Source organism: Delphinapterus leucas, chromosome 2 (genome assembly GCF_059928025.1).
Source record: "Delphinapterus leucas isolate spDelLeu-1000000601 "Yukka" chromosome 2, BTC_Dleu_Yukka2, whole genome shotgun sequence".
NCBI lineage: Eukaryota > Metazoa > Chordata > Mammalia > Artiodactyla > Monodontidae > Delphinapterus > Delphinapterus leucas.
Genome location: NC_143130.1, coordinates 79284257 through 79310312, shown reverse-complemented (window position 1 = coordinate 79310312; position 26056 = coordinate 79284257). Strand labels below are relative to the sequence as shown.

The following is a 26056-nucleotide window of genomic DNA, read 5'->3' as shown; positions in this document are numbered from 1 at the left end:
GACATTTCAACCCCTGTAGGGGCAAATGGGGTTTGTTCCACCTAACTGTCTCTTTTGTGCACATGATCTAAACGTAGAGGCCTCAAGAAAAGACACTGTGATCTCAGTTCAAGGACTGTGAAGTGTAGTAGTTGAGCTTAAAGTATCCCAGGTCTTCTGTGTCTCCCCACGTGCATAGGTTTATCCAGACTCTCTAGGCAGCTAGAAGTGTCTCTGCCTTAATGACATTTAAACAAGCTGCATCCAAGCATCTGTCGTGTAGCCAATAGCACAACTATTCTGGTCTAAAATCACTTGTCTGGTTCTCATCCTGATTCTTCTGCTTATGAGCTGTGTGCCCTTGGGCAAGTTTCTTAACCTCCTTCTATATACATTTCCTCATCTGTAAACTGTGAATAAATAGGATTTATCTCACCGATTGGTGTGAAGTTCTAATGAGAAAAAGCATATGAAGTACGTGGCACATAATAAGTGTCTGGTAAATAGAAGCTATGATTTAGCTGTTAAAGTAAAATAATAGTTTGGAAATTTTAGAAACTAGAGAGTGGGGAAAACACGCACTGTACCACACCACTTCAGAATACCTGCTCTCATTGTTTGTATAATCTCTTACAACTTGTTTTTATGTTGTTTTCAAGTATAAAATATAATGCACATATTTTTCTTAATATCATAAGCATTTAAAAATGTTACCAGATAGCTCTTATATTTGTTTTTTTGTTTTGTTTTTTTTTGCGGTACGCGGGCGTCTCACTGTTGTGGCCTCTCCCGCTGCGGAGCACAGGCTCCGGACGCGCAGGCTCAGCGGCCATGGCTCACGGGCCCAGCCGCTCTGCAGCATGCGGAATCTTCCCAGACCGGGGCATGAACCCATGTCCCCTGCATCGGCAGGCGGACTCTCAACCACTGCACCACCAGGGAAGCCCTTCTATTTGTTTTTGATGGCTGTATAATAGACTATAGAATGGGCACTTCATAATATAGTTAGCCCTTTCCCTATTGATGTGGACTCCACTTTTTCCATACTATAAATGATGTTTAACTATTTATTTGCTTTATGATGTTTCCATATTTTAGATTATTTCCATGATGTGGTTCTCAAAATATCCAACTGGGTCAAATTCAGTACATAATCTTACGGATTATTTTTAATGCATGTTGCTAAATTACTGATAAATTGCCTTTCAAAAGTGTAGTATGTGCTTAGTTTAATTAGGAAAGCCTGAGAGAAGTGGTATCCGTTCCCTAACACTTGGTATTGTTTGCACTTTTTTTTCATTGTGAATCAGTTTTTCCCTCTTATTTGTTTCTTAAATCTATTTTTCTTTTATGAATTTTCTTTTCATTTCCTTTGCCCATTCATCTATTGATGTCTCACATTGTTTTTCTCACCAATTTGAATGAGCCCCTTTGTTCATTTTTCCAGCCTGTAGCTTGCTCTCCATTTAGCTAGTAGTAGCTCAGCAGGATAGTGTAGTAAAGATAACAGTCTCTAGAGCTGAACTCTCTGGATCCACACCTGCCTGTCACTGACTGTGTTGCCTTGGGCAGGTAACTAATCTGTAAAGGAGAATGATATCAGCACCCACGTCTAGGATTGCTGCGATAAGGGTCTGGCACAGAGTGCTCACCCAGCATATGTTACTTATTACTAGGTTTGTTTTTAATGAGAGTGGGTGAATTTTGAGGTGGGCAAGGGGGAAGAATATAAGCTAAATCCCTTGTATATTTTCTCCCTCCCCAGGTAGTGGCCACCATGTTTCTCCTCATTGTCATCTTTGCCATTTTTGACTCAAGAAACTTGGGAGTCCCCAAAGGCCTACAGCCCATTGTCATTGGCCTCCTGATTGTTGTCATTTCTTCCTCTCTGGGAATGAACAGTGGCTGTGCCATGAACCCAGCTCGAGACCTGAGTCCCAGACTTTTCACTGCCTTGGCAGGTTGGGGGTTTGAGGTCTTCACGTAAGTAACAACGGTCAGGGAGGAGGGAGGAAGATTCACACTGTGCCTCAATGCGGAGGGCTGTGCTTTGACCTGGAGATCCAAGAGAGTGCAGATGGGAGGGTGAGGTTAAGTGCATCCTCATCATAAGTGTGGAACGTATCACTGGTGATTTATGATACGGGGTGTGTGTGTGTGTGTGTGTGTGTGTGTGTAGGAGAGAGAGAGAGAGAGAAGGGGGAGGGAGAGATAGACACAGAGACATAATAAGAGACAGAGAGGGACAAAGAGACAGAGAAAGATAGAGAGGCTCTAGATAGATTCAAAGAGATAGGTTTGTCCTGTATAATAATAATAATAATTTCTCAACTGGTATATGGCTTTATGTGATTATTTTGGATGTAGAACTTGTCTACGTATTCACTTTGTGACAAAGGGGTAGAATTTCTATCTTCTGATACTACTATAGGGCTCTTTCTAGGAGACCATGCTAGCTTCGCTTCATTCATTCATTCAACAGATCTACCTTAATCACTACCTATGCTGTGGTCACTGTGCTAGGCAAGGAAATTTCAACATCAGATAAGACACTGGCCTTGAGCAATGTAACAAGTGCTCTGGTAACCCCTGAAACAAAGTGCTAAGGGAACACAGACGAGGGAGTGACTACCTCTACCCGGGGAAGCTGGGGGATGCACCACAGAAGAAGTGAGTGCTGAGCTTATTCTTTTTTTCTTTTTTCTTTGGCCATGCCGTGTGGCTTGCGGGGTCTTAGTCCCCCAATCAGAGATCGAACCCTTGCCCTCGGCAGTGAAAGTGCGGAATCCTAATCACTGGTCCTTGAATTCTTGAAGCATAAGAAATTCCTAGCGGAACAGGCATCAAAGAGAGCCTGCGCACAGGAAGTGGCAAGACCCCGTGCCTTACACCTCAGACCGTGCTGATGAAACATGCCAACTGCTGGTACCACGCTCCCAGGACAAACTTTGCCCGTTAATTCCTTCCCACCGTCCCCCGCTAAAGTCATGGTGGCCAGTCCCCAGCCACTCATCACATCTCTCTCTGGGAAAGGCACCCACCTTTGTTCCCCAGGAAACAGGGCTCTAACATGGAGAAAGAGAAGCAGGGAAAACATGTGTGAGCAAATTTTAGTTTAATGTCTGCTGTGGGAACAAAACACTTGAGTGTCCCTAATGCTGACCTATATATAGCTGTACACAAGTGATGAATTCATTTAAGAGTTTGGGTTGCCTTCACCATCATGAAACACAAGCTACTGAAATCACTGACACCATTCTGATAAGCACCACAGACAGCATGAGAGCTGCTATAGCGTAAGCATCATGAGGACAGAGACCTTGACCATGTTTTCACTGCTGTGTCCGCTGTGACTAGGATGTGGTCTGGCACATAGAAAGCCTCAATAAAAGCTATTGAATAAAAGTATGGATAAATGCTATGTGACACACATGTCCTAGGAGATGAGGGATAAAAAAGAATCAAGAAACATTCCCTATCTTTAAGAAACGAACAATGCAGTGAATTTATAGAGCAGTGGTTCTCAGCCAGAGGTGATATTGCCCTCAGGGACATTTGGCAATGCCTGGAGACACTTTGGGTTGTCACAACTGGGGAGGGTGGGGGCAGATGTTGTCACCAGCATCTAGTGGGTAGAGGCCAGTAGAGGGATACTGCTAAGCATCTTACAGTATCCAGGACAGATCGCCACAACTAAGAATTATTCAGCCAAATACGTTAAGAGTGCCACAGTTGAGGAGCTCTCTTCCAGAATGATCATACTAGAACGTGAAAAGGTTGAACAAAATGCCAACTAGGAAGATCATTTGTATTCTTCCAATGTACTGTCAAAAGCATACGTTAAAGATCTCCTTATTTCCAAAGCCCAGAATTGGCCCATGAGTTTCCTTTAATCCCAATTTCCTGAGGTTCACTCCAGGAGACCACTGCCCCTACCATCAAGACACCTCTGTGAGCTTCACACAGACCCCGAGAACAAAGGTGCCCCACAGTGATGTGACCTCTATTTGAGCCCTGCTTGGTGATTCACCCAAAGTTCTAAGACTGATGGTGGTTCTAAAGAGGTAGAGATCTTGCCTCTTTTCTTTGCTTTGTTGAGTATATGGCAGGAGACCATGTCTGTGGGAGAATGCTGAAATCACCTAATGCCAAACTCTGAGCACCATGTCCCTTGTTAGCATCAGGGTCTTTTCCCCTCATTCATGCATTCATTCATCCATGCAGCTACCTGATTTCTTACTCAAGGCCCTGTGCTAAAGATGCCCCTCACCATTGTTGCCCTTCACTGCTTTATTTACATTCTATTTCAGAGTAGTGAACATAGGCTCTTACACAGGTTGGAGCTGTCAAGTGCCATTAAAGAGATTTGACTAATTAACTCCAAGAGTTGAGAGAAGGTTTCTAGCTCCAAATTTGAGAATTATGGGGGTGGAAGTAGGGGCATTTTGTAGTATTTGGACATGCTTAAACAGCGGACAGAGAGGATATTTCAGGCAGAGAGGATTCTGTATCCCAAGACAGAATGTTAAAATAACACATGATCTAGTTTAGTTGGAAGGGTGCATGAAGAAGCTTGGAAGGGCAATTGTTTCAGACCATTAGAGTACCTAGATTCCCAGAATGAGACTTTGGGGTTTTTGCTGCTCCCTCTTCTGTAGGTTATAGGAAGCAACAAAAGATTTAGGGCAGAAGTTTGACATGTTTAGAACTTCAATTTGGCAAAACTGATCCGACATTATTATATAGAACAGATTAAAAATGAGTAGAGGGGGCAGAAACCAGTTAGGAAATAGCTAGACTGACTGATAATCCTCAACCAAAAAGTTCCCAAGGAAACCGTTGAGGTATAACAGGACTCCAAAGTGTCCTTAAAGTGTCCCATCCTTTCAGGGTTCTACATCCAAGCTAAGCATCTCAGGGGACTTTCTAGTTTGTATCCACACCCAAGGTCTCAGATAAAACCGAGGCTGCCTTGGATCCTCACTTGCCCCTGTGTGGCACGGAGTGAGGATGACAGCGGGAGTGGGGCTCCAGCAGGTCTGACAAGGGCAAGACAGACCCTGGCTGACTCTCACTTTTCCCTTAAGTATTAGGATGTAAGCAAGTGGTCTTCACTAATTCACTTTAAAGTGTTGATAACTTAGTGGATGAAAGATCTCAGGGGTATTGTTAATTTTTAAAATAGTTTAACCAAAGGAATGAATCCCTCATGATGGTACCGTAAGCAATTAACACAGACATATTTCTGGCATCCCCCAAATCATAGTGTGCAAAAACCTTGTTTACCTGTGAGGCCAGGCAGGGAACCGTATCAGAGCTCCTCCATTTAAGCCTTGTGACCCTGGTGCAACACATCCAGCTCAAGAGGGTCCAGCCTGTGAAAGGAGGACATGTGTGCTGGCAGATATCTTGGACCCTAATCTGTTAAATGACAGTAAGAGATGTGCCACAAACCAGTGATGGAAGAAAGGAAGTGATGGACCAAATAAGGTGGCTTAAACTTGCTTCATGTGCTTACCTGAAGAGAAGGCTCCTAGTTCTTTAAAGCTCAGGTGCCTCTCATAGAAAATTCCACCTGGATTTGGAGGCATGGGAAAGGGCACTGTGAGAACAGCTGAATGCAGTGACCTCGTTCCAGTGCGGTAAGAGTGACATCTGCTGGCCACTGTGCTTAATGATGGTGCTCTTCCCGGGAACCTGCGTTTATGCTCTGAGACTTATTATCTTATTGTGAGCCTGCACTGATGATCTAAGATTCAGGATCTAAGAGAGTGCTTGGATGATGCAGGTGGAAGCGACCACTGTTCAGATGGAAGAATGAAGCTCAGGGATGAGGAGACTTTGCCCAAAGACCATCTGGACCCTCCTGAGATTAGAACTAAATCTCATGAATTCTAGGACAGGCCCCCTGTTTTGTGCTTATTTCCTTTATTACCCTTTCTAATAAAAAACTGATACAAACAAAAGGTCCCATGGAAATATGTATAGTTGTTAGGAATAAAACTAAAAATAGCAGCCATGAATCCTTCCCCCAAATAGAACACTGTGAAATTCCCATGCGTAGTTGTGTTCCTCTTGTTTCCTCTGCCTCCTCTGCATTACTCTGAATTTTTTGTTCATAATTATCCTGCTTTTAAAAAGTTTTATCTCAAACGTACATATCCTTAAACAACATATTGTATAGTTTTACTTGCTTCTGACCACTCATGGTCCTTTCTACGGAATTATTTAAGTGGATTTTCTATCTCCAAAAGAGATGGTGACAATTCGCAAAGACACCTGCTTTCTCTCAGAACTATACCTCCCAAAGACACCTGCTTTCTCTCAGAACTATACCTCCAAAACAATGTGCTGACATTGAGGATTTCTGGAGGGGAGAGGGAAACATGGCAGAAAGTCCTTATCAGAGAGTAAGTTTAAGTAAGCTGTGACCTCAAAATATAAGTACTGAATTCAATTATATTTAGTAGGTAATTCATATCTCTACCTTTGATTTTTTTTAATTCACTTATTGACAAATGTTTCCTGATTGTTTATTTTGTAAGTGCCCTCATATACCAATCATGTCCAGGAATGTCTCCACATCTCCCAACCATTCGCAATCCCCAGGACTCATTATTTCAGGATGAGGGGAAGGCAACTCCTGAATAATCAACCTGAACTTTCCCTAAATGCCCTCAATTGTAGCCATGGGTTCGGGGACTATGTTTTCTGAAAGGAAAATAAATGGGACATTTCTCTCACAAGTACTAATAGGACAATGGAATAGATCATCTGAAATCAGGTATACTGCAAAATCTAGGATGATGGTTGCCAAGCTACAGTGAGTGCCCTTATACTTAGCTCTTGCTGATTTAAAAGGGAGTCATGAGCATGAGAAATGACTACCTGGTTAGTGAATAACTAGCAGTAATACCAGGAAGAAGGCCAAGTGGTGTATCACTAATTTCTTTGTTTGATTTCAGAGCTGGAAATAACTTCTGGTGGATTCCTGTAGTGGGCCCTTTTGTTGGTGCTATGGCTGGAGGCCTCATCTACGTTCTTGTCATTGAAATCCACCACCCGGATCCTAACCCAGACTGCGAGGAAGAACAGCCAGAGGACAAACCAGAGAAACATGAACTTAATGTGCTAATGTAATAGCATGCTCAGCTCCGGGTTTACAATTGGCTACCTACTGGGCTTTACACTTCACAAAGCACTTTCACACATATTATCTAATTTAATCCTTATAGTCACTGTCTGGGGTAAATATCATGCTGCTCATCTTTCAGATAAGAAAACAAAATCTCAGGGAAGTTGAGCTGCCTAAGGTCACATGGAAAGTTGAACATCACTGAATGCATCCTATACCTTTCAGAAGATTAGTAACTGGATGAAAACCTTGGCCAGCCCCTCCTGGCCGGCCAGAAGTGGGACTGGCAGCTGCCAGAACATGTACACCTTCTGGGCATCATTCTTTTGGATCCTAAGTTACGAAGACCGCCACTGTCTGGTTTTATTCCCACTGTTACTGAAGCACTAACAAAGGAAAGAGGTAGCCATTAGATCATACTTTTCATCTGCTGAAGAACATTATCAGAGGCCTCCCTTCCTAGGCCACGCTTAGTCTTGCTAAGTCTTGATCTTCCTTCCCTGCCAATTCTAACACTGTACATTCCAGGAATTTCCTCTTGGTCAGGCTCCTCCCTGTCACTTTGGTCAAAGAAGTCTGTGAGTTACAAGCACCAGAGAAACTGCTCTACATCAAGTGATGCACCTTCAGTCAAACTGTTATAAAGCTCAGAATTCCCAGAGTTATCCAGTTTCTCAACTGCTTTGTGATGATAACAAAACAAAAAGCACATGTGAATGTCTCCAGGGGCCTATAATAGACTGTAATAGATTGATATATGGATTTTTTTGTTTCTCTGAAACTACTTGTCATTTCCTATTTGAAATAAATTTGGGGTGAGGTTTTATTTTGGAGTTTTAATAAGTATTAAGATTGCTAAGTACACTTAGTTCAGAGGTTGTCTGTCCTGTCTACAAACTGAGATCTCTGGGGAGCTTTTTAAAAAATGCTAATGCTCAGTTGGTCATTGGTAAACATCTCAGGTGATTCTAACGTGCAGCCAGTGTTGAGAACACTGGCTTGGTTAAAGTACGTGGGTATCCTTGAGAACCATGTCTGGTGGTGACCGGGTAATTCCTGGTAGGATTCTCAGTTTGGGGATCCTCAGGGATTAGAGAGCAGTGGTTCTCAGTAGGAGACAGTTTGCTCCTTCACAGTCCTACCTACTACCTCTGCAAGGGGACGTTTGGCTATGTCTGGGGACATTTTTGGTTGTCACAACTGGGGTAGGAGCATTTCTAGCACCTAGTGGGTAGAAGTCAGAGGTGCTGCTAACCATCCTACCATGCACAGGACAGCCCTCCCCTGCAGTAAAGAAGTATCCATCCCCAAATGTCTATAGTGCAGAGGTTAAGAGACCCTGGATTCAAGAAGAGAGGAGTAAGTGAAGACACTGAAATCCTGTGCCCTGATCCAAGTTCTTTCAAAAGCAGAGATGCCAGATGAGCCGGGGGCAGACCCGGGGGATGGATTATACTTCTTAGAGAAAGAAGTAATCCCAAATTCGAGTTTTCAGGTTGGATTGTGGAATCTGTGATCCACGCAGGTGCTCTTAAACACTACCTGGTGATTAATGACTAGAATTATGAAGAGGAAATGTACACTTATGGAAATCAACCCCAGGAAGGTTTTTCTAAATGGAAAAAAAAAGTCCTCTGGTTCAAGGTGCTTACACTCAAATCCTCCCCCTTCCCCAGTTTACAAGTGGGTTTGCCTGGGTCAGGTTCTTATCCAAGAGAATTTCTATAGGGTTGAATGATATGTGTCAGAAGTCAGTTAGAGCCAAATACATACCTTTAAAAAATAGATTCTTTAGGAGGTAGAATTGCAACATCTTCCCTCCTCTCTTCCTTGTCAATCACAAAACGTAAAAGAAGCATTTATTTTAATGTCAAACACGGAATTTCTCTATGATTCCCCAACCAGTTGAGATCTCAGAGCATGCCAAAGGTTGTAGGACTTTTCTAACCTTTAAAAGCCAAAGTTAACACTCAGCTGTTGAACAGAATATGTGGGGTAAAAATGTTGCACTTAAAAATCCAATCTTTAAGATATAAATTATTATTTCCTTTAAATTGCTTACACACACACACACACACACACACTTGCCTTATTTAAAGGTATGTCAGTGTTCAAAAATGTCATCATGGAAAAAGAATTACAACTTCCACTTACAGAGAATGGTTTACAAGTTTTGTTTAGCCACAGAACCTATTGTTCAAATAAAATTTTATATGGTATCCACAAGTAAACCAGAGCTGCTATAAATAGAAAGAGGGCAGGGAAGAGGATGTGAGTTTCATCCTGCCTGTGATATCATCTCACACACCACCCCCAATGCAGCCACTGAAGGGTATCTGAAGAGACGCTCTGTGTGTGTGGTGGGGGACACCAATTGAAAACCATTGATAAAGAATTTGGGACAAGTTGTTGCTAAAAATTTTTATAAAAGTTTCAAGTGTAGAACCTACAAAAAGCGATGTTAGTTCAATCTCAGGTAATTTGTCAAAGACTTCTTGGTAAGTGTATTTAGATAAGTTAAACAGAATTACTCAACCTACCAAATACCACCCACAAAGAAATTTTTTATATCAAGTTGTTTATCAATTCTCAAACTGAGAATTTAAGTTCTCTGAGACAACATGTTTACTTATCACAGTATATGGAGAGAAACAGTGGTAGACCTGGTCAGGTTTACTGACTCTCTAAGTCTCTATAAAAATAAATAGGTACATAGCTGATGATAGATAAATATAGATAGATAAATGATATTTAGATAGATAGATAGACATAGATAGACAGACAGACAGGTAGACAGACTGATCCACCAAGCCCCAACTTCTTTTTTGTTGCTGGAAATGGAGTAGCTCTATCAAGAAACATAGTCTCAAGATTAATAAAGGAAGGCCCTCATAAAACTGAACATGAATAAGTGAACTGAGTTAGCTGAGAGAATCCACAGAACTGTGTGAGGATGGACATGTTGTCCAAGCATAGTTTGACTCTATCTCCTCTCCAGGGTTACATTATGTCTTTTGTAGACTTTAGGCATGTTTGCCCTCATGGGCCCCTTTCCTCACAGAAAATTTTATTGCTTAAATTATGTTTTATGACTGCACTGGTGGCAAGCTAGACTATATTATGTTTTATATCATGTTAGAAGACACTAAAACATTTTCCTGGTCTGCTAAAAACATCTTGGGCTCTAGCGCGCCCCCTGGTGTCCCAGAGCTCAGTCATACTGCAGCCTCTTCCTCCTTGTGGTCCTCAACACCCTGCCTGTGGGGTCTCAGGAAACACGGCCAAGGGAAGAGGAAGGATGGAAACAGAGGAGAGCCTTGGAAGTCCTAGAAGTTGTGAGGATACTCTGGAGGCCAGGTCTGAGGCCTGAGACCATGGGGACCATCCACATCTTGGCCCTTCCCTCTCCTTCTCAAGCACTGAGCAGGAAAGGGCCTTCTTGACCTTCTGAGAAGGAACCAGGGAGGTCCTGGGGCGCCATAAGCTCCAGAGACCCTGTAATATGTGGGTCTCCCTGGTCTTGCCTTTATTGTACTCCTTGTCTATCCTCAGCTGCAGCCATACAAGCCTCTGTCCTGATCCTTGAACCCACCACACAAGCTCCTGCCACAGGACCTTTGCACTTGATGTTTCTCTTGCCTGAAATTCCCTATACCACCTGTTCAGGTCTTCTCAAATGTCACCACATTTTTCAGGTCTGACAACCGTTTCACTCCCTATCCTCTTCCCTTCTTAATCTTTTTCCACAGCACTTACTACCATCTCTAAAACACACATATTCCTGGACTTCCCTGGTGGAGCAGTTGTTAAGAATCCACCTGCCAATGCAGGGGACATGGGTTCGATCCCTGGTCTGGGAAGATCTCACATGCTGCGGAGCAACTAAGCCGGTGAGCCACAACTACTAAGCCTGCGCTCTAGAGCCCACGAGCCACAACTACTGAGCCCACGTGCCACAACTGCTGAAGCCTGTGCACCTACAGCCCACGCTCCGGAACAAGAGAAGCCACTGCAATGAGAAGCCCGCACACCACAACGAAGAGTAGCCCCCGCTCACCACAACTAAAGAAAGCCTGCACACAGCAAAAAAGACCCAACGCAGCCAAAAAATAAATAAAAATTAATTTTTAAAAAATATATTTTAAAAACATAAATAAATAAGTAAAACACACATATTCCTTATTAAGCATGTTGGGTTTTGTCTGCTCCTCCCACTGGAATAGAAGCCCCATGCTTGCAGGACTTTTTGCTCTTTTATTCACCACTGCTGCTCCAGTGCCTGGAACATGGTAGCTGCTCAATAGGTGTTTGGAGAATGAATGAAAGAATGGATTGTAGAGTGAGACTCTTTGGGTTCAAATCCTGGTTTCTCAGGATTTTACTACTAGGACAGTAGCCGAGTTACTTAGCCTCAGTTTAGTCATCTATTAAGTGGGGCTAAAAATAGTGAGATAATCAATGCCAAGTTCTTAAAACAGTTCCAGGCTCAAGGTTCATATTGAGCCAATGAATATGAACTGTTGCTGCTGTAGCAGCAGCTATTGTTACTATTATTAATGGCATTCTAATGTGCTGTAGTTTGATGACATAGAGTGAGGAAATCAGAATCTGGTCACAAGCTCTTCTCTTACTCTCTGTAGTTTAATAATTCTCTGGTACATGTATCTTTCAGAAACTATCTTTCAAATACTTAACGATCCAGTTTTATTTTCCATTGTTTAACAGAAGCCAGTGGAATTGCCTTCATTTTTTTTTATTATGGAAGATTTTTTAAATATACCATAGTAGGAAAGAGTATCATGCTAGTACAATAGTATAATAGACTCCCCACCAGCTTCAACAGTTGCCAACACATAGTCAACATGCTTTCATCAATACTCCCTCTCTGTTTCTCACTACTCTCCCTAGGATTATTTTTTGAAGCAAATCCCAGACATGATATAATTGTATTCATGGATATTTAATATGTATATCTAAAAGATAAGGATTCTTTTTAAAAACAGAAACAAAAACAAAATACCATTATCACACATAAAAATAATTATCAATAATTTCTTAATATCATCAAATATCTAGTCACAGTTCACATTTCTAGTGAGACTGTCCTTCAACCCCAGTTAATAATGTGGAATCTGTGAAAACTGAAAACAGGATTTACTCTGATGTCTAATTGTTCAGGAGAACATGGGGCACAAGTTTACCTCCGTTTGTAGCACAAGTTTACCTCAGTTCTGTACCCTTGTATCAGAGTCTTCTGTAAGATTTTTGCAAAATATTTTCATTTTTATACCAAAAGGAAAATGTGTTTGTCTACTATTACTAAAAGTAGCCATCTGCCAGGAGTGAAATTATTTTTAGAAAGAGAGGAAGTCTTGAATTTACCTGAATTGCAGAAAAGGTCTTTAGTGACTTTTGTTACATCAAAAAATGCACACTCCATAAAATGCTTATACTTTAAAAGGTAAAACTGTGGAAAGAAATCCAAATATTTAACATCCATGCAGCCCTATGCAAGAGAGTCACAGTGACTGATTAAGGGAAGTGAAAACCTAAAAATTCCTAAGCTTCTCTACCTGGAGTAGTGGTGTTTATTTGATACTTCCTGTTTATTGTTTGTTTTTGTTTATACTTTTTACCCAATGACTTCAGACCTTTAGAAATAAAAGCTAATAAAAAGCGGCACAATACTTCCCAACTTTTGCATGAAGGAAATTACCTCTACCAAAGGAGGTTCTGATGGCCCTCAGCTGGCAGATCTCATCTGCTGATATACAGAGAATTAGATTCTAATTTAATAGATGACATATTTATAGCCAAAAAGACATCTGTGGATCGAGGAGCAAAGAGGACCATGCACCACAGAAGACCATCCAGGAGCCTGCTCTTAGCCTGGGGCCAAGGGCAGGGAATAGATGTTTTGTTGCTGAATCACAGACCTCTGGAACAAGACCATGGAAGGAGTCTGTGCAATCACAGGCTGGTGGCTGAGTGGCTAGTTCTCAAGAGGTCAGGCTTTACAGACAACCAGACTGAATTCTGATCCACCGCTGAAGAGCTGTGTGACCCTCTAAACCTCAGCCTCTTTATCCATAAAATGGGAATGATACTAGCACTTGCTTTCTATGTGTTATTGGAAGTATTTAGAAAATGCCTGTGAAACATTTAACACAGAGCCTGGAATTTACTTTCCTCTTCGTGTCAGCTGATTCTATTACTATTTCACATTTACAAATTCAGCTGTATATTTGCTTTCCTAACATAAAAAAATGCTGAAGAAAAATCTCCAGGAGAGTAAATTTGCTGACACTTAAATAATCCAAGTCATATGACTGACTTAGATTTGACACTTTTCTTCATATACTCAGGTGCAAAGAACTTGCACAGGGCCATGCTTAGTTCATGAATTACAAGAGTCTAGCTTCAATAAAGAAGCTAACCAAACTACTTAATTGCCTAATAGAGCTACCAAATTTATCCAAAAATCTATCAAAAATAAAAATGATTTACATATTTAATGAAATTCCCATCAAAGTTTCAGCATGTTTTTGTAGAAATTTACAAGCTGGTTCTAAAATGTATGTGCAGGGGAGCACCTTCAAGATGGCAGAGGAGTAAGACACAGAGATCACCTTCCTCCCTACAAATATATCAGAAATACATCTATATGTGGAACAAATCCTACAGAACACCTACTGAACGCTGGCAGAAGACCTCAGACTTCCCAAAAGGCAAGAAACTCCCCATGTACCTGGGTAGGGCAAAAGGAAAAAGAAAAAACACAGACAAAAGAATAGGGACGGGACCTGCATCTCTGGGAGGGAGCTGTGAAGGAGGAAAAGTTTCCACACACTAGGAAGCCCCTTCACTGGCAGAGATGGGGGAGAGCGGCAGGGAAGCTTCGGCGCAACAGAGGAGAGCGCAGCAACAGGGGTGCAGAGGGCAAAGCGGAGAATTCCTGCACAGAGGATCGGTGCCAACCAGCACTCACCAGCATGAGAGGCTTGATTGCTCACCCGCCGGGGCGGGTGGAGGCTGAGAGCTGAGGCTCAGGCTTCGGAGGTCAGATCCCAGGGAGAAGACTGGGGTTGGCTGCATGAACACAGCCTGAAGGGAGCTAGTGCGCCACAGCTAGCCAGGAGGGAGTCCGGGAAAAAGTTTGGAGCTGCCTAAGAGGCAAGAGACGATTGTTTCGGCGTGCACGAGGAGAGGGGATTCAGAGCACCGCCTAAATGAGCTCCAGAGACGGATGCGAGCCGCGGCTATCACCACGGACCCCAGAGACAGGCATGAGGCGCTAAGGCTGCTGCTGCAGCCAGCAACAAGCCTGTGTGCAAGCACAGGTCACTATCCACACCTCCCCTCCAGGGAGCCTGTGCAGCCTACCACTGCCAGGGTCCCATGATCCAGGGACAACTTTCCCGGGAGGACAAAAGGCACGCCTCAGGCTGTTGCAACGTCATGCCAGCCTCTGTCGCCACAGGCTCACCCTGCATTCTGTACCCCTCCCTCCCCCCGGCCTGAGTGAGCCAGAGCCCCCTAATCACCTGCTCCTTTAACCCCGGCCTGTCTGAGCAAAGAACAGATGTGCTCAGGTGACCTACACGCACAGATTTGGTCAAATCCAAAGCTGAACCCCGGGAGCTGTGCGAATAAAGAAGAGAAAGGGAAATCTCTCCCAGCAGCCTCAGGAGCAGTGGATTAAATCTCCACAATCAACCTGATGTACCCTGCATCTATGGAATACCTGAATAGACAACGAATCATCCAAAATTGAGGCAGTGGACACTGGGAGCCACTGTGGACTTGGGGTTGGCTTTCTGCACCTAATTTGTTTCCGGTTTTATGTTTATCTTAGTTTAGTATTGAGAGCTTATTATCACTGGTAGATTTGTTTATTGATTTGGTTGCTCGCTTCCTTTTTTAATTTATATATATATATTTTTTTTCTTTTTCTCTTTTTGTGAGTGTGTATGTGTATGCTTCTTTGTGTGATTTTGTCTGTATAGTTCTGTTTTTGCCATTCGTCCTAGGGTCCTGACTGTATTTTTTTTTTTTTTTTAGTATAGCTTTTACTGCTTGTTATTTTGGTGGATTTGCTTTTTGCTTTGGTTGCTCTCTTCTTTCTTTTTTTTAATTACTTTTTTATTTTTAATATTTTTTTCTATTTCAAAAACTTTCTTTTCCTTCCTTCCTTCCTTCTTCCTTTCTTTCTTTTTTTTTTTTCCTCCCTTTTCCTCTGAGCCTTCTGGCTGACAGTGTCTTGGTGCTATGGCCAGGTGTCAGGCCTGAGCCTCTGAGGTGGGAGAGCTGAGTTCAGGACACTGGTCCACCAGCGACCTCTTGGCCCCATGTAACATCAAACAGCGAAAGCTCTCCCAGATATCTCCATCTCAACGCTAAGACCCAGCTCCACTCAACGACCAGCAAGCTACAGTGCTGGACACCCTATGACAAACAACTAGCAAGACAGGAAGACAAACCCACCCATTAGCATAGAGGCTGCATAAAATCATAATGAGTTCACAGACACCCCAAAACACACCACCAGACGTGGTCCTGCTCACCAGAAAGACAAGATCCAGCCACATTCACCAGAACACAGGCAGCAGCCCCGTCCAACAGGAAGCCTACACAACCCATTGAACCAACTTTATCCACTGGGAGCAGACACCAAAAACAATGGGAACTACGAACCTGCAGGCTGCGAAATGGAGACCCCAAACACAGTAAGTTAAGCAAAATGAGAAGACAGAGAAATACACAGAAGATGAAGGAGCAATGTAAAAACCCACCAGACCAAACAAATGAACAGGAAATAGGCAGAAAAGAATTCAGAGTAATAATGATACTAAAGATGTTCCAATCTTGGAAATAGAATGGCGAAAATACAAGAAACATTTAACAAGGACCTGGAAAAACTAAAGAGCAAACAAACAATGATGAACAACACAGTAAATGAAATTTAAAATTCTCTAGAAGGAATCAATAGCAGAATAACTGAGGCAGAAGAACGGATAAGTGACCTGGAAGATAGAATAGTGGAAATAACTACCACAGAGCACAATACAGAAAAAAGAAAGAAAAGAATTGAGGACAAGCTCAGAGACCTCTGGGACAACATTAAATGCACCAACTTTCAAATTATAGGGGCCCCAGAAGAAGAAGAGAAATAAAAAAGGGACCGAGAAAATATCTGAAAACATTATGCTTGAAAACTTCCCTAATATGGGTAAGGACATAGTCAACCAAGTGCAGGAAACACAGAGAGTCCCACACAGGATAAATCCAAGGAGAAACACACCAAAACACATATTAATCAAAGTATTAAAAATTAAATACAAAGAAAAAATGTTAAAAGCAGCAAGGGAAAAGCAACAATTAACATACAAGGGAATCCCCAAAAGGTTAACAGCTGATCTTTCAGCAGAAACTCTGCAAGCCAGAAGGGAGTGGCAGGACATATTTAAAGTGAGGAAAGGGAGAAACCTACAACCAAGATTACTCTACCCAGCAAGGATTTCATTCAGATTCGACGGAGAAATTAAAACCTTTACAGAGAAGCAAAAGCTAAGAGAATTCAGCACCACCAAACCAGCTTTACAACAAATGCTAAAGGAACTTCTCTAGGCAGGAAACACAAGAGAAGGAAAAGGCTTAAAATAAGAAACCCAAAACAATTAAGAAAATGGTAATAGGAACATACATACTGATAACTATCTTAAATGTAAATGGATTAAATGCTCCAACCAAAAGACATAAACTGGCTGAATGGATACAAAAACAAGACCCGATCATATGCTGTCTACAAGAGACCCACTTCAGACCTAGGGACACATACAGACTGAAAGTGAGGGGATGGAAAAAGATATTTCATGTGAATTGAAATCAAAAGATATCTGGATTAGCAATTCTCATATCAGACAAGATAGACTTTAAAATAAAGACTATTACAAGAGACAAAGAAGGACACTACATAATGATAAAGGGATCAATCCAAGAAAAAGATATAACAATTATAAATATTTATGCACCCAACATAGGAGCACCTCAAAACATAAGGCAAATGTTAACAGCCATAAAAGGGGAAATCGACAGCAATACAATCATAGTAGGGAACTTTAACACCCCACTTTCACCAATGGACAGATCTTCCATAATGAAAATAAATAAGGAAACACAAGCTTTAAATGATACATTAAACAAGATGCACTTAATTGATATTTATAGTACATTCCATCCAAAAAACAGCAGATTACACTTTATTCTCAAGTGCTCATAGAACATTCTCCAGGATAGATTATATCTTGGGTCACAAATCAAGCCTTGGTAAATTTAAGAAAATTGAAGTTGTATCAAGTATCTTTTCCGACAGCAATGCTATGAGACTAGATATCAATTACAGGGAAAAAACATTCAAGAATACAAACACATAGAGGCTAAACAATACACTACTAATAACAAAGAAAACACTGAAGAAATCGAAGACGAAATAAAAAAATACCTAGAAACAAGTGACAATGAAAACACAATGACCCAAAACCTATGGGATGCAGCAAAAGCAGTTCTAAGAGGGAAGTTTATAGCAAGACAAACCTTCCTCAAGAAACAAGAAACATCTCAAGTAAACAACCTAACCTTACACCTAAGGCAATTAGAGAAAGAAGTAAAAAAAAACCCCAAAGTTAGCAGAAGGAAAGAAGTCATAAAGATCAGATCAGAAATAAATGAAAAAGAAATGAAGGAAACACTAGCAAATCAAAAAAACTAAAAGCTGGTTCTTTGAGAAGATAAACAAAATTGATAAACCATTAGCCAGACTCATCAAGAAAAAAAGGGAGAAGACTCAAATCAACAGAATTAGAAATGAAAAAGGAGAAGTAACAACTGACTGTAGAAATACAAGGGATAATGAGAGATTACTACAAGCAACTATATGCCAATAAAATGGACAAATTCTTAGAAAAGCACAACCTTCCAAGACTGAACCAAGAAGAAATAGAAAATATGAACAGACCAATCACAAGCACTGAAATTGAGACTGTGATTAAAAATCTTCCAACAAACAAAAGCCCAGGACCAGATGGCTTCACTGGCGAATTCTATGAAACATCTAAAGAGCTAACACTTATCCTTCTCAAGCTCTTCCAAAATATAGCAGAGGGAGGAACACTCCCAAACTCATTCTATAAGGCCACCATCACCCTGATACCAAAACCAACCAAAATGCCACGAAAAAAAAACTACAGGCCAATATCATGCATGAACATAGATGCAAAAATCCTCAACAAAATACTAGCAAACAGAATCCAACAGCACATTCAAAGGATAATACACCATGATCAAGTGGGGTTTATCCCAGGAATGCAAGGATTCTTCAATATACAAACCAATCAATGTGATACATCATACTAACAAACTGAAGGGGAAAAACCATATGATAATCTCAATAGATGCAGAAAAAGCTTTTGATAAAATTCAACACCATTAATAATTTAAAAAACCCTCCAGAAAGTAGGCATAGAGGGAACTTATCTCAACATAATAAAGGCCGTATATGACAAAGGCACAGCCAACATCATCCTCAATGGTGAAAAACAGAAACCATTTCCACTAAGATCAGGAACAAGACAAGGTTGCCCACTCTCACCACTATTATTCAACAGTTTTGGAAGTTTTCACCACAACAATCAGAGAAGAAAAAAACAAAAGGAATGCAAATCAGAAAAGAAGTAAAACTATCATTGTTTGCAGATGACATGATACTATACTGGGAGAATCCTAAAGATGCTACCAGAAAACTACCAGAGCTAATCAATGAATTTGGTAAAGTAGCAGGATACAAAATTAATGCACAGAAATCTCTTGCATTCCTATACACTAATGACGAAAAATCTGAAAGGGAAATTAAGGAAACAGTCCCATTTACCACTGCAACGAGAAGAATTAAATACCTAGGAATAAACCTACCTAAGGAGACAAAAGACCTGTATGCAGAAAACTATAAGACACTGATGAAAAAAATTAAAGATGATACAAACAGATGGAGAGACATACCATGTTCTTGGATTGGAAGAATCAACATTGTGAAAATGACTATACTACCCAAAGCAATCTACAGATTCAATGCAATCCCTATCAAACTACCAATGGCATTTTTCACAAAACTAGAACAAAAAATTTCACCATCTGTATGGAAACACAAAAGACCCCGAATAGCCAAAGCAATCTTGAGAAAGAAAAACAGAGCTGAAGGAATCAGGCTCCCTGACTTCAGACTATACTACAAAGCTACAGTAATCAAGACAGTATGGTACTGGCACAAAAACAGAAATATAGATCAGTGGAACAGGATAGAAAGCCCAGAGATAAACCCACGCACTTATGGTCACCTTATCTTTGATAAAGGGGGCAAGAACATACAATGGAGAAAAGACAGCCACTTCAGTAAGTGGTGCTGGGAAAACTGGACAGCTACAAGTAAAAGAATGAAATTAGAATACTCCCTAACACCATACACAAAAATAGACTCCAAATGGATTAAAGACCTAAATGGAAGGCCAGACACTATAAAACTCTTAGAGGAAAACATAGGAAGAATACTCTATGACATAAATCACAGCAAGATCCTTTTTGACCCATCTCCTACAGAAAGGGAAATAAAAACAAAAATAAATAAATGGGACCTAATGAAACTTCAAAGCTTTTGCACAGCAAAGGAAACCATAAACAAGATGAAAAGACAACCCTCAGAATGGGAGAAAATATTTGCAAACAAAGCAGCTGACAAAGGATTAATCTCCAAAATATAAAAGCAGCTCAGGCAGCTCAATATCAAAAAAACCAAGAACCCAATCCAAAAATGGGCAAAAGACCTAAATAGACATTTCTCCAAAGAAGATATACAGATTGCCAACAAACACATTAAAGGATGCTCTACATCACTAATCATTAGAGAAACACAAATCAAAAGTACAATGAGGTATCACCTCACACCAGTCAGAACAGCCATCATCAAAAAGTCTACAAACAGGGTTTCCCTGGTGGCGCAGTGGTCGAGAGTCCGCCTGCCAATTCAGGGGACATGGGTTCGTGCCCCGGTCTGGGATGATCCCACATGCCACCGAGGCTGCGCCCGTGAGCCACGGCTGCTGATCCTGCGCGTCAGGAGCCTGTGCTCCGCAACGCGAGAGGCCACAATAGTGAGAGGCCCACGTACAGAAAAAAAAAAAAAACTTACAAACAATAAATGCTGGAGAGGGTGTGGAGAAAAGGGAACCCTCTTGCACTGTTGGTGGGAATGTAAACTGATACAGCCACTATGGAGAACAGTATGGAAGTTCCTTAAAAAACTAAAAATAGAACTACCATACTACCCAGCAATCCCAGTACTGGGAGTATATCCTGAGAAAACCATAATTCAAAAAGAGTCACGTACCACGATGTTCATTGCAGCTCTATTTATAATAGCCAGGACATGGAAGCAACCTAACTGTCCATCAACAGATGAATGGATAAAGAAGATGTGGCACATTTATACAATGGAATATTACTCAGCCATAAAAAGAAACGAAATTGAGTTATTTGTAGTGAGGTGGATGGACATAGAGACTCATACGTAGTGAAGTAAGTCAAAAAGAGAAAAACAAGTACTGTATGCTAACACATATATATGGAATCTAAAAAAAAAAAAAGGTTCTGAAGAACATAGGAGCAGGACAGGAATAAAGACGCAGACATAGGGTATAGACTTGAGGACATGGGGAGGCGGAAGGGTAAGCTGGGACAAAGTGAGAGAGTGGCATGGACCTATATACACTACCAAATGTAAAATAGATAGCTAGTGGGAAGCAGTCACAAAGCACAGGGAGATCAGCTCGGTGTTTTGTGTCCACCTAGAGGGGTGGTATAGGGAGGGTGGGAGGGAGACGCAAGAGGGAGGAGATATGGGGATATATGTATATGTATATGTATAGCTGATTCACTTTGTCATACAGCAGAAACTAACACACCATTGTAAAGCAATTATACCCCAATAAAGATGTGTAAAAAAAATAAAATGTATGTGTAAATACAAAGGAGCCAGAAGAGCCAAAACAACCTTGAAAAAGAGGAACAAAGTTAGAGGACTTATACTATATAATATTAAGACTTTCTATAAAGCCATGGTAATCAAGACAGTATGCTATTGGCATAAGGAGGGACAAATAGATAAATGGAACAGAAGAGAGAATTCAGACTTTGACCCATGCTTATGCAGTAAATTGATTTTCAGTAAAGGAGCCCATGCAATCCTATAGAGAAAGGAAACTATTTTCAGCAAATGGTACTGAACAACTAGAAAAAAGGAAACCTTGACTCCTACTTCAGGATAACCCAATGCACAAAAAATAATTCAAGATGGATCATAGACTTCAGAATAAAAGCTAAAACTATTAAGCTTTTCGAGAAAAACATGGGAGGATATATTGTCATCTTAACAGAAGTAGAAAAATCATTTGACAAAAATTCAAAACACTTTTATTATAAAAAACACTCAACAAATTAGTAGTAGAAGGGAACTTATTTAATGGGATAAAGGGAATCTACATAAAAACACAAAGCAACATCAAACTTAATGGTGAGAAACTGAAATCTTTCCCCCAAAGATCAGGAACAAGACAAGGTTGTCCACTCTGGTACATCTATTCAACATTTTATTGGAGGTCATAGCAATAAGCCAAGAAAAAGAAGTAAAAGACAGCTAGATTGGAAAACACAAAGTAAAACTACTTCTATTTTGAGATGACATGATATTTCTTGTGGGAAATCCTAAAGAGTTCACACACACAAAAATCATTGGATTAATAAATGAGTTTAGGAAGTTTGCAGGGTAGATCAAAAAAACAAAAATAGATTTTATTTCTATACACTAGCAACAAACCATCTGAAAACAAAATTACAAAAACAATTCCATTAACAATAGTACCAAAAAGATTAACATTTACAAATAAATTTAATGAAAGATGCGCAAGTCTTGTATACTGAAAACTATAAAACATTATTTTGGGAGGGAGGTGTGCCTCCCTCAAAAGAGAGAATGTGTGAGAGAGCAGCATGAGAAGAACTAGGCCTGCCACCACTGGCTTTGAAGATGGAAAAGCATATCGTGGAGCCAAGGAACGAGGGTGGCCTCCTGAAGCTAGAAAAGACAAGAAAATAGATTCTCCCCTGGAGCAACTAGGGAGGAACACAAACCTGCAAACACCTTGATTTTGGTGAACCCATGTGAAATTTGTGATTTTGGTGAATCCATGTGGAACTGTAATATAACAAAATTCTGTTGTTTTAAGCCACTAGGTTGGTGGTAATTTATAACAGGAGCCATAGAAAATTAATACAGATGGTTAACACGCCCAAACACTCCCAAAACAATCTTGAAAAAGAACAAAGTTGGAAGACTCATGATTCCCAATTTTACAACGTAGTACAAAGCTGCAGTAATCAAGACAGTGTGCATAAGAATAGACATATAAAAATGGAATCGAATTGAGAGTCCAGAAATAAATCTTCACATTTATAGTCAACTGATTTTCAACAAGGGTGCACAGACAATTCAATGGAGAAAAGAATGGTCTTTTCAACAAATGGTGCTGGAACAACTGAATATCTGTATATCCACATGCAAAAGATGAATGTGGATCAATACTTTGTAAGATGTACAAAAATTAATTCACAATGGATCAAAGTCTCTAAATGTAAGAGCTAAAACTATAAAACTCTTAGAAAAAAACAAAGGCATAAAATTTTATGACCTTGGATTAGACAGTGGTTTATACCAAAAGCATAATCAACAACAAAAATTAATAGATAAATTGGACTTTAACTTTCGAGCTTCAAGGACACAATCTACAGAATGGGTAAAAATATTTGCAATCATATATCTGATAAGGAGCTTTTTTTGTTTTTAACATCTTTATTGCAGTATAATTGCTTTACAATGGTGTGTTACTTTCTGCTGTATAACAAAGTGAATCAGCTATATGTATACATATATCCCCATATCCCCTTCCTCTTGCATCTCCCTTCCACCTTCCCTATCCCACCCCCACATCCCACCCCTCTAGCTGGTCACAAAGCACCGAGCTGATCTCCCTGTGCAATGCGGCTGCTTCCAACTAGCTATCTATTTTACATTTGGTAGTGTATATATGTCCATGCCACTCTCTCACTTCGTCCCAACTTACCCTTTGCCCTCCCCAAGGCCTTAAGTCCATTCTCTATGTCTGCAACTTTATTCCTGTCCTACCCCCATGTTCTTCAGAACCTTTTTTTTTTTAGATTCCATATAAGTGTGTTAGCACACTATTTGTTTTTCTCTTTCTGTCTTACTTCACTCTGTATGACAGACTCTAGGTCCATCCACCTCACTAAAAATAATTCAATTTCATTTCTTTTTTATGGCTGAGTAATATTCATTGTACATATGTGCTACATCTTCTTTATCCAGTCATCTGTCAGTGGACACTTAGGTTGCTTCCATGTCCTGGATATTGTAAACAGAGCTGCAGTGAACATCGTGGTACATGACTCTTTTTGAATTATGGTTTTCTCAGGGTATATGCCCAGTGGTGGGATTGCTGGGTAGTATGGTAGTTCTATTTTTAGTTTTTTAAGGAACGTCCATGCTTTTCTCCATAGTGGCTGTATCAATTTACATTCCCACCAACAGTGCAAGAGGGTTCCCTTTTCTCCACACCCTCTGCAGCATTTATTGTTTGTAGACTTTTTGATGATGGCCATTCTGACTGGTGTGAGGTGATACCTCATTGTAGTTTTGATTTGCATTTCTCTAATAATTAGTGATGTTGACCATCCTTTCATGTGTTTGTTGGCAATCTGTATATCTTCTTTGGAGAAATGTCGATTTAGGTCTTTTGCCCATTTTTCGATTGGGTTCTTTGTTTGATATTGAGCCACATGAGCTGCTTGTATATTTTGGAGATTAATCCTTTGTCAGCTGCTTTGTTTGCAAATATTTTCTCCCATTCTGAGGGTTGTCTTTTCATCTTGTTTATGGTTTCCTTTGCTGTGCAAAAGCTTTTAAGTTTCATTAGGCCCCATTTATTTATTTTTGTTTTTATTTCCCTTTTTCTAGGAGATGGGTCAAAAAGGATCTTGCTGATTTATGTCATAGAGTGTTCTGCCTATGTTTTCCTCTAAGAGTTTTATAGTGTCTGGCCTTACATTTAGGTCTTTAATCCATTTTGAATTTATTTTTGTGCATGGTGGTAGGGCGTGTTCTAATTTCATTCTTTAACATGTAGCTGTCCAGTTTTCCCAGCACCACTTACTGAAGTGGCTGTCTTTTCTCCATTGTATATTCTTGCCCCCTTTATCAAAGATAAGGTGACTGTAAGTGCGTGGACTTATCTCTGCACTTTCTACCCTGTTCCATTGATCTAGATTTCTGTTTTTGTGCCAGTACCATACTGTCTTGATTACTGTAGCTTTCTAGTATAGTGTGAAGTCAGGGAGCCTGATTCCTCCATCTCTGTTTTTCTTTCTCAAGATTGCTTTGGTTATTCAGGGTCTTTTGTGTTTCCATATAGATTGTAAAATTTTTTGTTCTAGTTCTGTGAAAAATGCCATTGGTAGTTGATAGGGATTTTACTGAATCTGTAGACTGCTTTGTGTAGTATAGTCATTTTCACCATGTTGATTCTTCCAATCCAAGAACATGGTACATCTGTCCATCTGTTTGTATCATCTTTAATGTCTTTCATCAGTGTCTTATAGTTTTCTGCATACAGATCTTTTGTCTCCTTAGGTAGGTTTACTCCTAGGTATTTTATTCTTTTTGTTTCAATGGTAAAGGGGAATGTTTCTGATAAGGAACTTTTATCCATAGTATTTTTTAAAAAACCATTACAGTTAGACAATAAATGGACAAATAAGCCAATTTTAAATGGGCAAAGGATTTAAATAGACATTCCTTCAAATTAAGATACATAAATAGCCAATAAGCACATAGAAAGATGCTCAAAATAATTAGTCATTAGGAGATGCAAATCAAAACCACAATGCGAAGCCACCTACTTTGTTGACTATAATAAAAAAGATTGGTGCTCGCTTCGGCAGCACATATACTAAAATAAAAAAGATTGATAATAATAAGTATTGGTGAGGAAGTGCAGAAATTAGATCCTTCATATACTGCTGGTAGAAACATGGAATGGTGCAGCTGCTTTGGAACAGTCCTCAATAATTAAGTGAAGTTACCATAAGACCAAGCAATTCCCTCCTAGGTCTATATTCAAGAGAACTGAAAATGTGTGTCCACACAAAAACTTATACATACATAGCCATAGCAGCATAATCTATAATAGCCAAAAAGCAGCCCAAATGTGCATCATCTGATGAATGGATTAAAAAAATATTGTATCTCCATACAATAGAATGTTATTCAGCAATAAAAAGGAATGACGTACTGACACATTTTACAACATGGATGAACCCTGAAAACAGTTTAATAAGTGAGAGAAACCAGACACAAAAGGCCACATACAGAATGATTCCATTTATATGAAATGTCCAAAGTAGGCAAATATACAGAGACAGAAAGTAGATTTTCAGCCCCTGGTTGACAGGGGCTGGGAGGAGAGGAAATGGGGAGTGACTGCTAATAGTTATCAGGTTTCTTCTGGAGGAACTGAAACTGTTCTGGAATTAGATGTACCACTCTGTGAATAATCTAAAAAGCACTGAATTATATACCATAAAAGCGTGAATTTTATGGAATGTGAATCATTTCTCAATAAAAAAGAATGTTAGGACCATTTGAAGAACAATCTGGAACACCTTAGTGATACTAAATATGTGTATCCCTATGATTCGGCAATCTCACTCCTGTGTATATACTTCTGATAATCAGATGCACAGGGGTATATACATGGGGATGTTCAT

The 26056-nt window shown here is 40.2% G+C and overlaps 1 protein-coding gene across 1 annotated transcript in view; it reads left to right on the top strand.

The window, feature by feature from the left end:
* The window catches only part of AQP9 (aquaporin 9), a 36611-nt gene extending 27368 nt beyond the window's left edge, over positions 1–9243 (top strand). The window contains exons 5-6 of the mRNA XM_022579609.3: positions 1745–1962; positions 6945–9243. Coding sequence (XP_022435317.2) covers positions 1745–1962; positions 6945–7119 — 393 coding nt within the window. The 3' untranslated portion in view covers positions 7120–9243. The remainder of the gene's footprint in view (positions 1–1744; positions 1963–6944) is intronic.
* The last annotated feature ends 16813 nt before the right edge of the window (positions 9244–26056 follow it).